Below are 20,303 nucleotides of genomic sequence, written 5' to 3' on the forward strand. Positions count from 1 at the left end.
CCACCCTTAAAAACGTTATCTAAAAATCATACACACACTATTTAATTATCAGTCGTTTCATCTATATGGATAAGGAAAGTCCTACACAAGGTTCACAAATCTGTATTAAGAAATTAAGAGAACTTTCTAACCAGGGCCACAATAGATGGTCCCAGATAGAATGGGAGAAAATTGCAGAACAAAACTCAAAATCTTAAATAAAGGCCAGACTTACTGGACTGGCAGAGACGTGGGGAACCCCCACGATTATCACCCTAAGATACCATTTAAACTCTGAGTTGAAACTACTCCTAGAGGTCATCTAAATAATATAACAGATTGGCTCATAAAATAAACAATATCACTCGTGAGTATTGTGCTTTTATATAAAAAAAAAACCACTGTCGTCGATTCTGACTCATAACGACCCTACAGGACAGAGCAGAATTGCCCCATAGGGTTTCGAAGGAGTGGTTGATGGATTCGAACTGCCCACCTTTTGGTTAGCAAGCGAGCTCTTAACCACTGTGCCACCAGGGTCCCTCCTTTTATATATATTTACCTGTGGGTTTTTTTTTTTTTTTTGACTATGCAAAGGCATTTGACAGTGTGGATCATAACAAATTATGGACAACACTATGAAGAATGGGAATTCCAGAACACTTAACTGTGCTCATGAGGAACCTGTACATAGATCAAGAGGCAGTCGTGCAAACAGAACAAGGGGATACTGCGTGGTTTAAAGTCAGGAAAGGTGTGTGTCGGGGTTGTATCCTTTCACCATATTTATTCAATCTGTATGCTGAGCAAATAACCTGAGAAGCTGGAGTATATGAAGAAGAATGGGGCATCAGGATTGGAGGAGGATTCATTAACAACCTGCTTTATGCAGATGACACAACCTTGCTTGCTGAAAGTGAAGAGGACGTGAAGCACTTACTGATGAAGATCAAAGACCGCAGCCTTCAGTATGGATTACACCTCAACATAAAGAAAACAAAAATCCTCACAACTGGACCAATAAGCAATATCATGATAAGTGGAGAAAAGATTGACATTGTCAAGGATTTCATTTTACTTGGATCCACAATTAACACCCATGGAAGCAACAAATGATGCTTTGCATTGGGCAAATCTGCTGCAAAAGACCTTTTTAAAGTGTTGAAAAGCAAAGATGTCAGCTTTGAAGACTAAGGTGCGCCTGACCCAAGCCATGGTGTTTTCAATCGCCTCATATGCATGCAAAAGCTGGACAATGAATAAGGAAGACCAAAGAAGAACTGACACCTTGGAATTGTGATGTTGGCAAAGAATACTGAATATACCATGAACTGCCAAAACAACGAACAAATCTGTCTTGGAAGAAGTACAACCAGAATGTTCCTTAGAAGCAAAGATGGCAAGACTAATCTCACATACTTTGGACATGTTATCAGGAGGGATCAGCCCCTGGAGAAAGACATCATGCTTGGTAAGTAAAGCAGAGAGTCAGCAAAAAAGAGGAAGACCCTCAACAATATGGATTTACACAGGGGCTGCAACAATGGGCTCAAGCACAACAAGGATTGTGAGAATGATGCAGGACTGGGCAGTGTTTCATTCTGTTGTACACAGGGTCGCTATGAGTCAGAACCGACTCAACAGCACCTAACTACAACAACAACCATATATACATAAATCATCTATTTGAGATGAAACAGTCAACGTTTACCCTAAAGTAAAAATAAGAGGTGGGGGCGGGGGGCAGCAAAGCAAGAATAATGGAAACAGAACAACCAGAACAGAAATGAGAATGTTGACGCAATGTAGAAAATGTAGCCAATGTCACTGAACAATATGTGTAGAAATTATTAAATGGGAACCTAATTTGCTGTGTAAACTTTCACCAAAAACTCAAAAAATAAGTGAAAAAAAAAGAAATTAAGAGAACTAAAGACTTGAAAAAGAGTGTATGAAGTTCTCATGTTAACTTAATATGCCAACTATATTGGTAATAAATAGCTCTGACATAGTTTAAGATATCAGTACATTTTCCCTTCATAGCATTATAAAAAAAAAACCAAGCCTGAGTGAAAAACGTACAAACTCAGTTTCCCATCAGAATATATCTTATTTTAAAATATTCAGATAGATGGTAACATGGTTTATCATATCGTCCAAGCTAGAGCATATAATCAGAGCTGGAAGGGATCTGGAGAGATTAATTGGCAGTACTCTCTATTCTACATATCTGCAGTAAGTTAGGGAAGTAGCAGTAACTTCTGTTTCACAAAATAAAACTCTAAGTTTCAAGAAGAGAATCAAAATAAATATATTATTTTTCATCCATTGGTCAAATTTTCTGGGTTAAGACCAAGAAAATAAAGAAAATGGGGAGAAGTTTAATACCTCAGAAATAAATATACAAATGATGTAGCTGATATTTCATTAGAGACCTTCAGTTAAGGAGAATGTTTTTATTTAAAGATAATCTGAAAATAAGGTCAAACATATAATATCAAATATATAAACATAAGCCTCTTAACAACTTAACAGACAAAACACTGCAGAGAACCATGAGAAAAACCGCTGCAGACAGTATTGATGGGAGCGGCAAAAACTACTGGGAGAAATGAGCAAAAGCTTTAAGGAAGCCTTTATGGAGGGAGGCACACCAGAGCACTGTGGAAACGTGCTGGAGCAACAGTCAGCGCACAGCATAACAGAGTCAAAGAGAAGAAGGAAGTGAATCCGGGCATGTGGAAAGGGGAAAGGGGGGATAAGAGGAAATGTGGGGAAGAAAAAGAGATGGGGGAGAGGGAGGGAGCTGGCCCTGTCTCTAGCCTACATGGTACCTTCGTACAATTTGGAAAAGGATATCCCTCAAAGAGGAAACAGCCCCACACCAAGATGTCTGTGCAGTGAACACCCTGCGTAACAACAAAGCCATCCTGGGAAAGAAGGAAAACAGACTAACTGTTTTGGGGAGAAGCAAGGCAGGTATTTGTTTCCTTATTCTGAAGTACAGGTAAATTCCTACGGAGCTTTTTAGACAAAGTGAAATTCCGCTGGTATCTTTTCCCACTGATTTGCACGTGCAATGTAGTTTCTGGTGATTTGGAAGGGAAGACTGCCAGATGATTACAGAATTTAAGGGAAGTTGGCAACTCCCACCCACGTAAGGGCATATGTACCTCTGGTGCCTGAGATTTGTGTACACAGTTCCTTACTGCCTGGAGGCTTCTCAGGGCTCCTCCTGCTCACACACCACAGGGGGCTTCACTGCTTACTGACAACAGGGTTAACAGGCATCTCCAGGTGACTGATGGAGACCGAAAGTAAACAGTGGTGTTTCTTCAACACGTTCCCCTGCAGAAGACGTGTACAGCAACTGCCTTTAGCTGCTCCAGACCTACTGAAGCAGAAGTTCTGAAAGTAAGGCCTGGGAGTCTGCATTTTACACAATGGCCCTCAAAGCTGGAAAACTACTGCTTTAGAGGAATGGGCTGAGGTTACAAAATAGCAAAGGAATAAAAGGATCGGGCCTAGCAACTGTACAATGTAAAGTACAAACCATGAACAGTTAAATATACACCTTCCTCACCAAATTATGAGCTCAAAAAACTCTAGAATTATGAATTAAAAAAAAACACACATACACACACACATACACATACAGACAGATAGCTCCTGTGGCCTAATCATAAATGTTATTATGAAATTAGGTTAGAGTGACGTTTTGTGTATTGAGTTGCTATGACAAAAGGAAACCTCAGTTGAAAAAAAATTTCGCACTGGGGACTATAGAATTTAGTTCAAACATCACTCCCTGTGCCCATTTACCAAACTTAGGCTTCTACTGAAGAATCGTAGTCGATCAACTGTTAGTTCTTTCTCAATAGCACCCCTGAGTGGATAACAGAGAAGAAGGACACGAACGCATCTCTTACCGCCGTAAGGGGTCCTTCTGCTTGCGCCTCCATTGGACTTGTGGGTGTGGCTGCAATCAGCTGGCTAGCAGTTCCAGCCTGGAGTTCCAGCCTGTCGGTACACTGTTCTGAAGCAGCAGTGGCAGGGCACTCTCCAGAAAGGGCTAAGAGCACACCTGAGCTTTCCTTCTTTAAATGATCATTTTCTACCCAAGGGCTTAATCTGAGCTTTTCATCTTGAGGCGATTCCTCCAGGACGTGAAGCACTTCAGGTTCCTCATCAGAAGGGCTTCCAGTTGTTTTATGCCCTAAAGCCTCATTTGTCCTAAAATCCCGAAGGTCCTGCTCCTTGTCCACAATCACCCATTCTTTGGAATCGACCTCCTGCTTGCAGGAGCTCAGGTTGACTGCTATAAATCCATTGCTGCCACCACCATCTGCCTGCTCAGGGGTGTTGGCAGAGGCAGGCTTAGAAGCATCTGGAAGGTATTCCTCATCATAATGCCAGACGCGGTCCACACGGGACACAACAGGAACACAAGGCTTATGAAGCAGAGCAGGGAGAGTAGATTCCTTTCCTGCACTGGAATCTTTCTGCATCTTCTCCAGGCTTAAGGAAATGGAGAGAAGTTACTCAGTTGTCCTAGGGGAATGACTACTGCATAACCTACAAAGTCCTATACAGAACTAGTATTCACACAGAGAAAAGAGACAAAACACGGACAGAGCATAAGGAAGGTTGCACAGGTTGATAATGCTCTTTTCCACCTGTCATAATCCTCTTTTGGAAGATGGAGCCAAGGGAGGAAGCTATCTCTCCAGCTCCTGGGCAGGAGAGAAGCCTAACTGGGGTTGACTTGTGTGGTCCACTTCACCTTTGCTTTGCCAATTCAGTCACAAGGCCCTCTGCTCTCTGTGGGACTGAGGAACAACCTATCTAAGGGGCGTTTGCCTCACCAGAAGCCCTACAAAGGAAATGAAAAAGCTAGTATACGTAAGCAAAGGCTTTCTGCATTTGTCTTCAGAGATGCATGTGAATGTATGCTAATTCAAAGAACCATTTCTAATGATGGGGCTTTTAAGAGCAGGCATTGTATTGTACCAGTTCAACAAAACCACACAGTACCTGTTCAATCAGCCCACTATGCACACACAGGGCCACATATGGTAGTGGGGGTGGTGGTGGTGGTTTGGGAGAAGCTTCAGGGAATATTTCCAGTTTTGTTGGATTAAAAGGCGGTTAACATTGCGTACAAATCTCTCTACTGGCTGAAGGGCAATAGTGTGACTAGTGGTATGTGACTACACTGGCTTCTGAGATCTGATCTCATCTGCAGGGAAGCACACTAAGAAATGACTTTTTCCTTTCCTTCAGTTTGTGATTTGCTGCTGCTGTGTGCCATGGGGTCGATCTGACTCCCAGTGGCCCTGTAGGACAAAGTAGATCTGCCCCACAGGCTGTTTCCTAGGCTGTATTCTTTGCAGGAGCAGATCGCCAGGTCTCTTCTCCCATGAGGCTCCTGGTAGGCTGGAGCCACCGGTGAGTTCAAACCCCTAACCTTTTGGTTAGTAGCTGAGTGCTCAACTATTCTGCCACCAGGGTTCCAAGTTTGTGATTAGGTGCCTCAATTCCTTCAACCGTTCCCTAGTCATTCTAGGTTCGTCGGCTTGAGTTCTTTTTTTTTTTTAAACTTCTGTTCTCAACTCTCTCATCTCTTAACTTTGCCCTCAGCATGGACTCTTTTTTTTTTAACTCCATTCTTTTGATAGGCTAATTCTTTACCTAACTAAACTTTTTGGAACCCTGGTGGCATAGTGGTTAAGAGCACGGCTGCTAACCAACAAGTTAGCAGTTCAAATCCACTAGCCGCTCCTTGGAAACCCTATGGGGCAGTTCTCCCCTGCCCTATAGGGTCACTATGAGTCGGAACCGACTCAATGGCACGTAACAACAACTAAACTTTTATCCCATTGCACTCTTACATTTATTCCCAATCTTAGCCACAACTCAAAATGTTGAAAACACTGCCTCAACCTTAATCCATCCCTCTGATCCTATCAACACGTAGATACATGCTTACATCACCTCACTGAGACTGCATGATTCCAGTGCAAGAAAGAACACATACATGGGAAGAACTTTAAAACGGGTGCTGGACTGAACAAGGCCAGAAGTGGCTGAAATGTCTACAGACACAGTAACTACAATGTCAATCAAATCCCTGGTCCTTCTAACCTACCATTTCATTGCCAGTAGTAACCACCGGGGACGTACCATTGAAGAAGTGTGACTGTTATTAAAGCTACTCAGGTCTTAATAACTATTGAAACCTTTAGTATTCATAAATATATCCCAAACTTTAAAAAACATTCATTTCTATCTTCTATTATCAAAATTTCTTGTGAGGATAATGGGTCTCATAACCATGAACTACAAACTGTGGTTACCTATGTACAGCTCTCCAAAGTTCCACCTTTTCTTTCTCTCTAAGTAGACTGTGAACTATGGAGGGCCAGAATGATAAACTTACTCATGTCTATTTTTCTGACAGAACTTTGCTCATAACAGGCCCTCATGAAACTGAACTGAACTGCCTGTCCCTTGTGTAGATCTGATTTTTCCCCTCCTTCACGTACTCCTATCCCTGCTGCCGAATGTTTTCCTTATCACGCTCTCTCCAACACTACGATCCATCTTCTTCATTTTAAGAAGAGAGATCACCTTCCAAATAGAGTTGCTGCAAAAATGTTCATTTAACTTGTACCTAGTGCTCTGAAGTTACCAGCTCCCACTGCTCAGCTCCCAAAACCAAAGGCCGTGCTAGAGAACTTGTAACAATATCAGAAGTCAATTCACATTAAGAATTAGGATGATGATACTTAAAAACATGGATGAAGATGAGAGCTTAATTAGTGATACAAAAATGCAAAATGTCTTTTCTGAAAGATTTTACTATACTGGAAATAAGAGAGTACCTTAGTACTTTAAAAAGAAAGAAAAGAAAAACTATTTTATACCAGGTTTCAAGAAACTTTTCAGTGTCTGGCTTTGGCTCCAGCGTCAGTCGTTTTTCCAGCTCAAAGCTGTGGATGGAACGTAACTTTCGCACCAACGGAAAGTCTCTGTCTGGCTGAGTAATCTCTGAGCGGACCCGAATGGGTGAGCCAAGGCTTGGAGCATTCAGCATACCGTTTGCTTGACCGTGGCTGTTTTCCTCTTCTGTAGCAGCCTAGACAAAACATAAAACCATGAAAAACATTCCAGGTACTGTACACGGAAGGAATCACTGAAGCCTTTCAAAATAAAACAAACCAATGACTGGGATGTGTTTTCAGAAAATGAGGCTATTTTGACTAGTTTACTTCATCACATACCTGCCTGCTGCTGCTGTTGCCGTCAGTTGCCGGCGAGTCGATTCCGACTCGTGGTGACTCCCTGTGTGCAGAGTAGAACTGCTCCATAGCGTCTTCAAGGCTACTGTTACCTTTAGGAAGCAGACTGCCAAGTCCTTCTCACGTGGAGCTGCTGGGTAGGTTTGAACCGCCAACCTTTCTGTTAGTAGTCAAGTACTTAGCTGCTTGCACCACCCAGTACTGACCCTTTATTAAATGAGTTTTCTTAATTTATCCTCAATTTCAGTATTACTTTAGTTTTGGGTTTTTGGTTGTTTTTTTTTTTTTTTTTTGGTTTGGGGGAGTACTGGGATACCCAGTCTAAAAAGTATTTAACGACCTTGGCTTTTTACATTAATGCCTGACTAGATGTCAGAATCAACTCCACGGCATCAAGTTTGGTTTTTTTTCAGATGCTTGCAAGGACCTCATTCCACTAAACTAAATCCTGTAAAGGACATTCTCTTTAAGACATAAGTGGTCTCACAAGAGGTAGGAGATGATGCCAAGCCTGAGCAGCCCCTGCCTCAATTCCCCTTTTTAAACAAAACAAACCCCCTGAGGCTCCAGCAGCAAGGAGCTGGGGCAGGCCACTGGGGTGGGGTTGTCTAAGGACAGATGTCTACAGCAGCACAACCATCAGAACAATTATACCATCAAATCTTGGATTAGGAGTGGGGTGAGACAGAGAAGTCTGAGATTTCTGTTCTGATCAGAGACCCTCAAAAAGAGGCCCATTTTCTACTAGCAGAAGCAGAAGCTAATCTCTGAAAGAAGGTTTCCCCAATCTCCATTTTAGGCCTACAGGACTCCCACCAATTATCAATTAATGAGTCAGACACATGAGAAGGCATGCCACCATGACTAAGAGCCCGCAGAAATAATAATAATTTTTAAAAAATCTGAAACTCCCAAAGACTGCAGATACCAAACTGGTTCAGATACTCCACAGCATCCAGCTTAGTGAACTGCAAAAAGAATGTGCTCAATAAAGTTTGCTGAGCAGGTGAAAGAATGAATAAATCCAGAAACCATGGCTTTTCTTCAATATTTAACTTATAATGCTTTATGTAGATGTCCAAGATGAGTCAAGAACTTGTGATGTGCAGCAGCATGTATTATAGATTCAAGAAAATGGACATCACCATAATAACAAATAATAGACAATGCCTTAGAGCAAAATCATTTGCTATATAAGTTTCGTTGAGATTAAATAGTGAAAATGAGTGAAAGAAAACTAAAATAATTACGCTCTTCTAGGTAAGGCGCATCTCTCTCTCACATACACACACACACAGGCACCCAGAATGGCCGGCAACAGATGAACGTCACTAGTGATCTTCTCCTATAAGAACAGTGAGCTCCTCGTGCCATAAAGACAGCCAGAGTGGACACTACAAAATCTGACACTGACACTCTGACTACTTACCACCACTCATTCCTCATTGCTATTAGTCGAGCTAGTGCTTATTCAATAGTTAGGTCGCATTTTTCACAGAAGATTTTTACAAATGACTCCCAGGATTGAAAGTACACACACTTGATTTTTTAAATTATATACTTTAACGATTGTCCAAAAATAGACCAAGCACCTCAGAACTGATCATAGAAGATTTATTTCAGGATATAGATATTTTCCATTCATAAAGCATGAGGATGGCACAGGACCAGGCAGTGTTTCCTTCTGTTGTACATGGGGTCACTGTGAATCACAACTGACTCGACACCTAACAACAACAACAGCTTTCTATCAATCATGTTAACAGGTATGAGCCCAAAGCCTCATGTTTTCATGTCATTTATTCAACAACCACTCTCATTTCACACCTATATATTTAACCTCCTTCTCAGCCAAACCTTTATAACAACACCTAGGAAGCACCAAAAACTAATTGATTTGTGATTCATTGTCCCTCCTTTCCATTTATCCTCACCTTCTATGAAAAAGGAAATGACAAGGAACAGAAGAATCAAAGAGAAGTTTTGGGATAATCTGCCCCAAGACAACTAAGAATTAACCATTTAATTCAGAAATGTGTATCTCTCTTACACTGAGAAGTAGGCCTGCTTGCAGTCTGTCATGGATTGAATTATGTCCCCCCAAAAATGTGTGTATCAGTTTGGCTGGGCCAAGATTCCCACTGTTGTGTAGTTGTCCTCCATTGTGTGATGGTAATTTTATGTTAAAGAGGATTAGGCTGGGATTGTAACATCACCCTTAACCAGGTCACATCCCTGATCCAATGTAAAGGGAGTTTCCCTGGGGTGTGGTCTGCACCACCTTTTAAATACAAGAGAGGAAAGGAAAGGGAAGCAAGCAGAGAGGGGGGACTTCATACCATCCAGAAAGCAGTGCCAGGAGCAGAGTGCATCCTTTGGACTGGGGGTCCCTGGGTGGAGGAGCTCCTAGTTTGGGGGAAGACTGATGAGAAGGCCCACAGAGAGAGAAAGCCTTCCCCTGGAGCTGATACCCTGAATTTCAACTTCTAGCCTACTAGACTGTGAGAAAATAAATTTCTCTTGGTTAAAGCCCTTCACTTGTGGTATTTCTGTTATAGCAGCACTAGATGACTAAGACACAATCCTCATGAAGTAAAAAAATCATGTCATTTATTCAACATTCACTTTGTCAACTCGTGATCAGACTGATGCTGTCCCCTTTCCAACCTTCACTTCCCCACCTCCATTTGAGACAGTTTTCAGAATGGGTGCTCATAGCCCCACTGGCCCACCCTAAAGAAAGTGTTCAGAGTCTTGTCACACTATTTGGAAAGGCTACTCACTTCTGTTCTATAGCTGTCTCTTCTTTTAGTCTCAGTGTCTGATTACTTATAAAAAAAACAACCTGCATCTTTCTCACAAAATACAAGGTAACGATTAATGTTTGGTGTTATAGGTTGAGTGTTATGGGCAAAACTAGTAAAAATATCACAATTACAAATATTTAAATCACTAGCAACACACTGTTCTGTCCACTTCTCATTAAAAATTGAGAATCATGATACTTTGCTATAGCAACAGGAGAAAAATAGTAGGCACATAGGAAGACGTCATTTCCTATGCAAGAAATACGCACTTTACAAATCCCAAGCTTTATCTTGTTCCTGTTGGCATCCATCTCTTCCCAAACATCCTTCTCCTGGGGACGAGGGTGTCCCGGAGACCCAGGCAATCTATCTGGTGATACACCAACAGGGATGCCATTCTCGCCATCACTAAGCTGCTCATCTGGAAACACCTCATCTGTATTTTCTCGAAGCAAGTCTCCGGGAATGGGAGTGGCATTGGCAATTCTGAAAATGATGGGAGAAAAAAATACAGACGTTAAAAATACTGGAATAAAAAAATATGGTGAAGACTATTCTACATTTTGTTTCCGGATTTAAACGATGAGGTCCACACACAATTAAAAGAGTAAAACAAAAAAGAAAAAAAAAATCCTTGGGAACTTAGGTCAGACCATTTCTACAGAATAAAAAAACTTCTAAAATTTGATCAATTAGACTTTCAAGCTAGAGCCCTGGTGGCGCAGTGGTTAAGAGCTCGGCTGCTAACCAAAAGGTCAGCAGTTTGAATCCACCAGCCCCTCCTTGGAAACTCTATGGGGCAGTTCTACTCTGTCCTATAGGGTGGCTATAAGTCAGAATCAACTTGATGGCAATGGATTTTTTGGTTTTGATTTTAAAATACAAAGTCTAAGACAATAAATAACGCAATGATTTGACGATCACCTTAAAGTTAGAAACAACGTATGTTATATTTTCCAAAAAATGTGTCAATTATAATAAATTTTCTATTCTTTACCCATTACTCTTAGAGAATAACAAAAATTATAAGCAGGAGGATGTCAGATAAAGTAAGGAAATAAGCAGGTGTCAGATCAGCTATGTTATTTTTAGAATAGTGTGAGAATTGTGCATTTGCTTTTTCATTTACAGACTTTTTACTAAGCACCAATTACATGCAAGGCCCTAGAGATACACACAGGAGGAAGCAAATTCTTGCCCTCTAGGGCAAATGAGACATTCTGCAATTATACAGTTCATACAGCTCTGCCTGAATGAACTGGGCAGGGGGGCGGGGGGAACTGAACTCAACAATTTTGAGTCGGCTTCCTAATTAGCACATATGTAAATATTAATTGGCACTTGTCTCTGTATTTCTTTCAAAGTAAATTGATGTCCTACTGACATGGTGGTCCTCTCTCCCTTAGACCGTTGGCCCCTGAGGGGCTTTTCCAGTTCTCAATTATCATTCACTAGTGATAAGGCCCCTGCCAGCTCTCATGTTCCATAACTACATTGTATACACTAGGTTGTTTTATTTTTTGTTGTTTTTTTAAATATTGCTGACTGAACACAGTATTTAGCACAAAATGCAACCTCTTCTTAGAAGTGATCTGGCACTCGTGAAGAGTGTGCTCCTTAGCTCAAGCAGATACATGAGACTAAATGGGCAGCTCCTGTCTGGAAGTGAGATGAGAAGGCAGAGAGGGTCAGGAGCTGGCTGAATGGACACGGGAAATCATGGGTGGAAAGGAGGAGTGTGCTGCCACAATATAGGGAGAGCAATTAGGGTCGCAAAATAACGTATGTATAAATTTTTGTATGAGAGACTAAGTTGAATTGTAAACTTGCACGTAAAGTACAATAAAATAAAAAAAAAGGAAGGGATCTGGAATGTCTAAAAGGAGAAAAAACATTCTTCCATAGATTATACTGGCACATGTAATTATTATGAGGAGCATAATAGGCATTTTCTTGGTGAACCACTCTATGGATAGCAGCTATACCGGGGCCCAGATGTCATAAGTACTGCATATACTTATGAGAACAAAGATCAATGATTTTTCAGGGATTTGTTCCATCTGATTCGACAACTTTCACTGCTACCTTTCTCTACATGGGTCAATGATAGAAGATGAACTTCTTTATCAATAGGTTATAGGTATCCAATCTAGAAAAGTACTGATAATGTTTCCCAGGAAAAAACCTTATAGCCCTGTAAAGTACTTCATTTAATTCTGACACTGGGAACATATTAAAGAAGGTAGTTAGGCCTAAATAGTTCAAATGAAAGGATTTATTACAAAGGTAAAGATCAGAAATAAATTGGCTAAGAGACTTTTCAGATATGAGTTCAGGATAATTCATTTACTGATGCGAGCAATCACAACGGACACTAACATATCTGTGTCATGTGGTAACTCAAACATTTACTGAAAGAATTTCCTCTATTCCTGAGAAAAGAGAAAGGCAAATAATTCAGTATTTGAATTCTGGAAGCTGAGTCTACTAGCCTCATATTTTTTCCCATTTTAATCACTGTGTTCTTCTAAATCCCTTTTCCCTTATGCCCAGCCACCATTTTGCTCTTCTCCCACTATCCCAAATCCTTAGCATTTCCTTCTCCCACTTTTCAGGAAATAAACCACACCCCCACCTGTGCAAAGTGCTTCTGTTTTTACTCAGAATCCCAGCTTCCCTCTTATCTCTTATGTTTCAGTATAATACCACACATCTCAAGGAACTCTCCTATCTTTTCCATCTAGGTTCTCCTCCACATGACCCAGGTTCCTTTCTCACCCCTAGTTTCCCCTCTGCAGTTTATTTCCCTTTTTACTCCTTCCATAATTATTATTTTCTTCCCCTCTCCTGTAACTCTGATCTAAATCTGGAATTTGAGATATGGAAAGAAATAATTCCTTCCCAGGAAGATTATATCATGCTCAGGAATACAAAGGAGTGAAAAAGTATATGTGAGAGTATTATTAGCGTACGGCCTGTGTATGCAGGCAAAGTGTAAAGTATAGAAGCTGATTCCGGAAAAAAGGAAAGAGAAGTGTGGAAGAACTGGACGGGCGTCAAGTAAAGTTGTAAGAACAGTTATCACCTTCACATTCCCATCCTGTTACCTACGGCAGGGGTCCGCATGCTAGGGCCTATAAGCTCAATTTGGCCTGCCCACCTCTTTTTGTAAATAAAGTGTTACTGGAACATAACCACACTCATTTGTTTACATATTGTTTCTGGCTACTTTTGCACAACAATAGCAGCCATAGTGATGACAGAGACTGGATAGCCGGCAAAAATGTATCCTGACCCTTTACAGAAAGAGTCTGCTGACTACTGACCTAAGGGATCTTCTTATCTTCCCCTGAACTTTCATTCTCCCTCCGCGAAGAAATTCAGTGTTCTGGGCCGTGCGTGACCAGTTTTTTCTCTTTAACATAGATTCTCCAGGGTTTTCCAGGTCTTCTACCATGTCATTTGCAAACAGATAATCCAGAGGTTGGCAAACTTTTTCTTAAAGGGTCAGGTAGTAATTGGTTTAGGCTTGTGGGCCTAATACTTTTGTAGGCAAGATTCATCCAAGGACCAAAAGTATGACGAGAAACAAAGTATTCACACAGTCTCAAAGTATCTTCCTATAGATACTTATTACTTCTAAGAAAAAAATAGTTAACTTTACAGTGGAGAAACCCGGCCAACACTACTTTAACCAAGTGTTCCAAGTGAACAGCATCAGTAATGAGACATACTGATATTTTGTTCCTCCTTGTTTAATGCCGTCGGTTTACTGCTATCATCTTCCCTCCGCTCTCTGCTTTAGGAGTATTTTAGAGATTCTGATATGTAGTGTTTTCATTATTATTTTTTTACAACTTCTGTTTGTATTTTCCCTTTTACCCAAGAGTAGTTTAATAGGTTTTAAAATTTCCAAAGGTCTTTAGTTTTTTTGTTTTTGTTAGTAATTTCCAGCTTTATTGCAGTGTGATCAGAACTACTTATTTTTTCTTTGTGACCTGATTAATATCTGACCAATTTTTGTGAATGCTCCAAGGGCACCTGAGCAGAAGTTGCAACCTCTATCATCAGGGTGTTGAGTTAGAAAAATATGCGTAAAATCTATCTTATTAATCATGTTGTTTAAGTCTTCTGTCTTCTCTTTGTTCATTTGATCTGTCTTGAACTGAGAATGGTGTATTCAGATCTCCAGTTAGTGTGTTTCTATGTCTTGACAATAGGGATTGACACAGTGGCTGCAACAATGGGCTCAAACAGCAATGACTGTGTGAGGATGGTGCAGGATCAGGAAGCATTTCGTTCTGTTGTATATAGGGTTGCTAAGAGTTGGAACCGACTCAGTGGCACATAACAACAACAATCTTTGTCTCCTTGAATCTGTCTTAAATAGTTTTTGCTTCCTAAAGGTGGTTCTTGTGATTCTGGTGACTAAGTAATAATAAATGTTATGTTCCAACTGTGAACTGTGTGTGGCACTTAGCGCTTCTTTGTTACTTTTAATGTTTTTTTGGTTTAAATTCTACTTTGTCTGATAGTAGGATCGTACTCTTTTCTTACTGTTTCCAATTGTCTGTTATATCTTTGTCCTTTTCTGAAAGTTTTTTTTAATTTCTTTCTTTAGGTGTACACAGCATATGTATGTTGTTGTTGTGGCTGTTAGGTGCCGTCAAGTCGGTTCTGACTCATAGTGGCCACCAATGTCCAACAGAACAAAACACTGCCCAGTCCTGCGTCAGCCTCACAATCACTGTTATGCTTGAGCCCATTGTTGCAGCCACTGTGTCAATCCATCTCATTGGGGGTCTTCTTCTTTTTCGCTGACCCTCTACTTTACCAAGCACGATGTCCTTCTTCAGGGACTGATCCCTCCTGATAACATGTTCAAAGTACGTGAGACGAAGTTTCACCATCCTTGCTTCTAAGGAGCATTCTGGCTGTACTTCTTCCAAGACAGATTTGTTCGTTCTCTTGGCAGTCCACGGTATACTCAGCATATGTATATAGCTTTGTAAATCAAACTGAAAATCTTTTTTTCTTTCAGTAGGTTAGTTAAATCCATGCATATTTATTTCTATGACTGGTATGTTCGACCTCATCTCTGTCATAATATTTTATTACTACGTGTATTTTACTTATAAACTTTTTAAGGGGGTATTTCAGAAACTTTGCCTTTTTGTTTTAATTGCTACCTTTGGACATAAACCTTTTAAATGCCCTTAGTCCTTTTTTTTATTTAACCTTTTGCTATTGGGTTTCTCAGTTTTGATTGGTATTGCTTTGTTTTTCTTCTTTAAGGACTCCAACAATACAAATGTTATTGCTTCTTGAGCTTTCATTTGCACTACTTTCTCTCTGATCCTTTTAAAATATTTATCTCATTTTCATTCTATTGGGTTTTTTTTCCTGCCCTTACTCAACGCCCTTATTAAATTTTCATTTGAATCTATTCTCTTTTGTGCACTTCGTTATATATTCTTCAACTGTGAGATAACTTTGGCTTTTTCTGCCATTTCTTTCCTGAATTCCATCATTTCTTCCTCTTTATTTTTTTTGTTCATTTCTGTTCTCAGCTTTAAAATTTCTGATTCAAGGTGGTTTTTCATTATCTTCAAATGCTTGAATCTACTTAATTCCATTTAGGGTTCTGTTTTCTTCTTCTTCATGATTATTTTACTGACAGGAAATTTCCTCAGTTGATATACACTGAATTTCATTTTCTGATTTTTTTTTTTTTTGCAACAATCCTGTATGGATCTTAATCTTTTTGTTGTTCATTTTTGTGGTATTAGACTGTTTCACAAGATTCATAGTTAAATGGTGCTGTTTTCTGTCAGTATAGCAAAGCTTATATACTTTAGTGGATTTTTATTTCTTTTGCTGGTCAGGGGAAAGTTTGTGTGCCCTCTGATTTTGTACTACTCCTTTGTCTTGTAGGTTGGTAAATTTTATTTTCCCTTTTGCCTCTCTGCCAACTTACTGAATTTCAGCTCCAAATTCATCCTTTTTATTTGCTCTGTGAAAACGGATCTGGGCTCTTTAAATATTTTCCTTTCTAGCTGGCACTGAAGCTTTGTCAACAGAGGGCACTAGAGAGACATTACAGAAGGAAAGTTGCTTTCGGGTTCCAGAGTGCTCCTTTAGCAAGCTACTCTAGCATTTGAGCGTCTCCTGAGATTCAGGCCCCTGCAGCACTGCAGCATCTTCAGTGCCTGTCTCCTGAAGCATGGCTGGCTTCTCCAGCACCAGGCTCCTACAGTGCACAGCCAGCAGCCAACAACAGCTTCCCCCAGTAACTCCCAGTCTCAGACAGCCTCTGGTGAGATACCTCTCAGCAAATAGCTTTCTGGCATCCTACAGCACTCTTCGATAGTCAGCTGGTACAGCAGGGGACCGTAGACAGGACACGTATAGACATCCTTAAGTCGCTGGTTCGACTCCAGCTCGAAGGAGGTACCTGAAGCTTTTGAAGCCCTGGTGGCGCAGTGGTTAGGAGTTATGGCTGCTAACCGAAAGGTCTGCAGTTCGAATCCTCCAGCTGCTCTTTGGAAAGCCTACAGAGCAGTTCTACTCTGTCCTATAGGGTTGCTGTGAGTCAGAATCGACTCAACGGCAATGGGTAATGGGAGCATCCTAGAGGGGCAGGCTTCCAGCAAGTTCTAGAGGGCAGATTTCTGGTTAGTAGCTGAGCTCTTAACCACTGTACCACCAGGGGTCTAGAGGGCAGATTTCTGGCAAGTTCCAGACAGGGGATTTTCAGTGACTTCTCTGCCATCCAGTGAGCCACAGATGTGCCCATTTCAACAAGGCTGGGATCTCAGCCCTGAGGATGAGGGGGACGCTCTTCCTTGAACACTCAATTTTCTGTCCCAGGAGTAGTGGCTACACCTTACATTTGCTTTTCTGTATTCTTTACAGTTCTCCTTATTTCTTACTAGCCAATCCCTCATTATTCCAATTCCCTGTTATAGATAGCAATTCTTTATTATCAATTTTCCCCATTCAAATTACTGGGTGGTTTTTCTCTCTGGGCTGGACCTGAACTGACACATCATCTCTTTTCCTTTACCCTTCAACTGAAAAGGGGTGTTTCTTCTTTGCTTTTTATCTTTTTTCTTCCCCAAAAGCTATGTGTTCTGAATTGCATATATTTTTATTTCCCTGTTGTTCACAATCTGATCTGCCTGGAAAACATTTTAGTGTTTTCATAGTTAGGATGGGCTTAGTCTTTCTGGTGGTAGTTTTAAAACAACCTTAAACTCTATTTCAAATTTCCATCTTCCCCATAGTGTTTCTTAGTCTGTCTTTATAAAGCCTTGTGGCAAAGCAGGGTTGGGAAGGAGCATGAGAGATCTAGTGCTAGCATTTGGTGCTCTTTTTTTTCTCTTTAAACTTCGTTATTTTAAGTTTGGTTGTTTTCAAGCTGTGCTGAGGACACAGTTTTTGTGTAGTTTTATTCTTCCTTTCTTGTTGCTCTGTGTTGTTTTGGAGGAAACACTGAGAGACGGGGACCTAAACTGCCTTCATTGTCTTCAGCTACCCTGAAGTTCTATTTCCTGCAAGTTTGAGACGATTACTTCTAATAACAATCAAAGGAGAAGAACGACAAAGCACGAAGATAAGAATGAAAAATCCTAGACTCACTAGCTCTGTCACTAATAATTACCTAAAATTGGATGGTTTACTTCAGTGCTAGGATTATTTCCTCATTTGTAAAATGGAGTGGCTGGACTAGGGCAGTGGGTCCTAAATCCAGATAAGCATCAGACATAACTGATGCATAAGGACTTCTTTGCCCCACTCCTAGGCATTCTGATTCAGTAGGTGGGGGGGGGGGGCAGCCAGGAATGGGCATATTAAACAAACATCTGTGGTGATTCTCATGAAGCTTCAAGGTGTCACATTTAGGAACCTTTAGGTAAGATAATCAGTGACATCATTTCCAGTTAGATGAGCCTATGCAAGCTTTGCTGATTCAATAAGCTCTAGTGATTTCATCTTTTAATATAAAATAAAAGCAATGTATTAATGTTAAAATATTCCAATTAGCTTATGTTGTATGAAGGCTTTTCCCATTTCACTTTTTTTTTTTTTTTAAACAAAACAATTCAAAGCAACCAGAGCACATAAAAAATGGGCTGAAGGAGGGGAGGGCAAAGACAACAACAACAAAATACACACACACACACACACACACACAAACACAAAAGGAACTACATTTGGTACATGTAGAGAAGGAGGAGGAAATACACCATAACTTGTTCCCAATTCACTTTGAAAATCAAATCACTCTTCAGAGAAAATTCTGCATCTTTAGGTCCCACTAAAGTTAAGCACAGTATACCCAAAATCTGTTGCCGTCAAGTTGATTCCAGCTCATGGCTACCCTACAGGACAGAGTAGAACTGCCCCATAAGGTTTCCACGGAGCGACTGGTGGATTTGAACTGCTGACCTTTAGGTTAACAGTGAGCTCTTAACCACTGTACCACCAGGGCTCCAAGCACAGAGTAGTCAGATATAATCGTGGCTCATTCTTTCCCGGGTCCTGTATATTCTTTCGAAGTAAATGCAACCAATGCCCCTTCTGATTCTGAAGAAAACCTATTGTAAATTTGATGTCTACAAGTCACATAAGCTATCCGCTCCTGTTTCACGTATGGTCTATTATTACTTTCTAAGAAAAGTAATACTAAACGAAGGCATACACAACAGCAATGTTAATTCAAGGAAATTCAAAGCATTTCCCCTATGTCTTGACATTTCTACTAACGCAATACATCCAGGGAAGACGCTGCTAAGGGATCTGTTCTGGTCATACCCGATTGCAGCAGGGGTCAAGCGAGTGTGTAACTGAGGCGCTGTAGACGTGGTGGTGGTTGTCAGGGAACAGTCAGTTCCGGTTTTCTCCCAGTCAAAAGGGTCACTCTCAATTACCCCAAAGGTCTTGATGCTGTTGTCAAACACGGATGTAAGAAGCTAAACCACAAAGATAAAAAAAAAAAAATGAGTGAGTCAACAGTCACTTTACTCTAGAAGAAAAAGCACTCCAGACTCATAAAATGGTTTTGTAGTATGATTTTCTTTAATAATTGATGGTACAAATCAGGGAAATTTGAATAAGGACTATATGTGGATGATGACATGAATTAATATTGATTTTTCTTAGATGTGGTACTAGTGTTGTAATTGTGTAAGAAAACATCTCTGTTCTTGGAAGATGCACAATGAAGTGTTATGGTATCTATAATGGCTTGGCAAACAGTTTGGCAAAAGGGTATGTGGTATATGCGTGTTCAGATGAACCATCTTCTTAATCATTTTTTTCATGGGGGATAAAAAAGGGGAAGTTTTATATGGTTCACCCTAATACCTATAGAGAGATGGAATAATATGATCAGTGTTAACAGTTGAGTTGGTCTGTCTAGGTAAGAGGTATATAAAATTTCATTGTGCGTTCTCCCAATGTTTTGGGGTTTAAAAAATTCGTTGTGTGTATACACATACACAAATTATCAAAATGAAATTTGCCCTATTAGTTTGGGTGCCCTATTAGTTTGGGTGTGTGTGTGTGTGTGTGTGTGTGTACGCCCGTAAATTACTAAACAGCTCACAAAGACTTTCCTTTACTGTTTCTGACAGTACTCACCATTTTTAATTCTGTGATTATGGCTTCACTCTCTACTCATCATTTCCTTACTCTGTTAGTATCCTATCCTTGGAGTTTCTCTGCTTCTATCTATCTTCTTAAGTATCTTTAGGAATCATACATATTTTAATTCTCAAATCTACTCTTCCCCAATTTATTCGGTTTTGAAAATTGCCTTCCCTAGATGCTATATGTCTCAACACCAAATCTCATGGAAAAATTCAGATTGCTCAGATTTTTTCAGAAATCTTCCTGTTTTCATTTAATAAACTCAAATGTCAACTTCTCTTTTTTCTATTATAAATAGCAGTCACTGACTATAACCATTTCTTCTGAAGAAACTGTTTCTTCAATTACCAGACTCTAGGTCTACTTCATTTTGACTTCTGCAATATTCTTTTACTTGAAACTTTGCCTGTAAGTTTTGATCTCTATCTTTCCCCTTACTTATCAGATAAATGAATTGGGGTAAATTTCTTTTGTGAGCCTCAATTTTCCCATTTGTGAGCTCGATTATTGCAAGTAGTACATGAGATGTTACCTAGTATGCGATCAATTAAATGTTAGGCAA

The 20,303-nt window shown here is 40.2% G+C and overlaps 1 protein-coding gene across 3 annotated transcripts in view; it reads right to left on the bottom strand.

The window, feature by feature from the left end:
• Positions 1-20,303, bottom strand: part of TTBK2 (tau tubulin kinase 2) — a 201,838-nt gene that overhangs the window by 14,574 nt on the left and 166,961 nt on the right. For all 3 annotated transcript variants that reach the window (XM_004380675.2, XM_023735188.1, XM_023735187.1), the window contains 4 exons: positions 18,905-19,062; positions 10,357-10,573; positions 6,906-7,117; positions 3,909-4,497 (listed from right to left, as the gene is read on the bottom strand). In XM_004380675.2, coding sequence (XP_004380732.1) covers positions 3,909-4,497; positions 6,906-7,117; positions 10,357-10,573; positions 18,905-19,062 — 1,176 coding nt within the window. The remainder of the gene's footprint in view (positions 1-3,908; positions 4,498-6,905; positions 7,118-10,356; positions 10,574-18,904; positions 19,063-20,303) is intronic.

The sequence above is a fragment of the Trichechus manatus genome, unplaced genomic scaffold (assembly GCF_000243295.1).
Source record: "Trichechus manatus latirostris isolate Lorelei unplaced genomic scaffold, TriManLat1.0 scaffold00076, whole genome shotgun sequence".
NCBI classification, from domain to species: domain Eukaryota; kingdom Metazoa; phylum Chordata; class Mammalia; order Sirenia; family Trichechidae; genus Trichechus; species Trichechus manatus.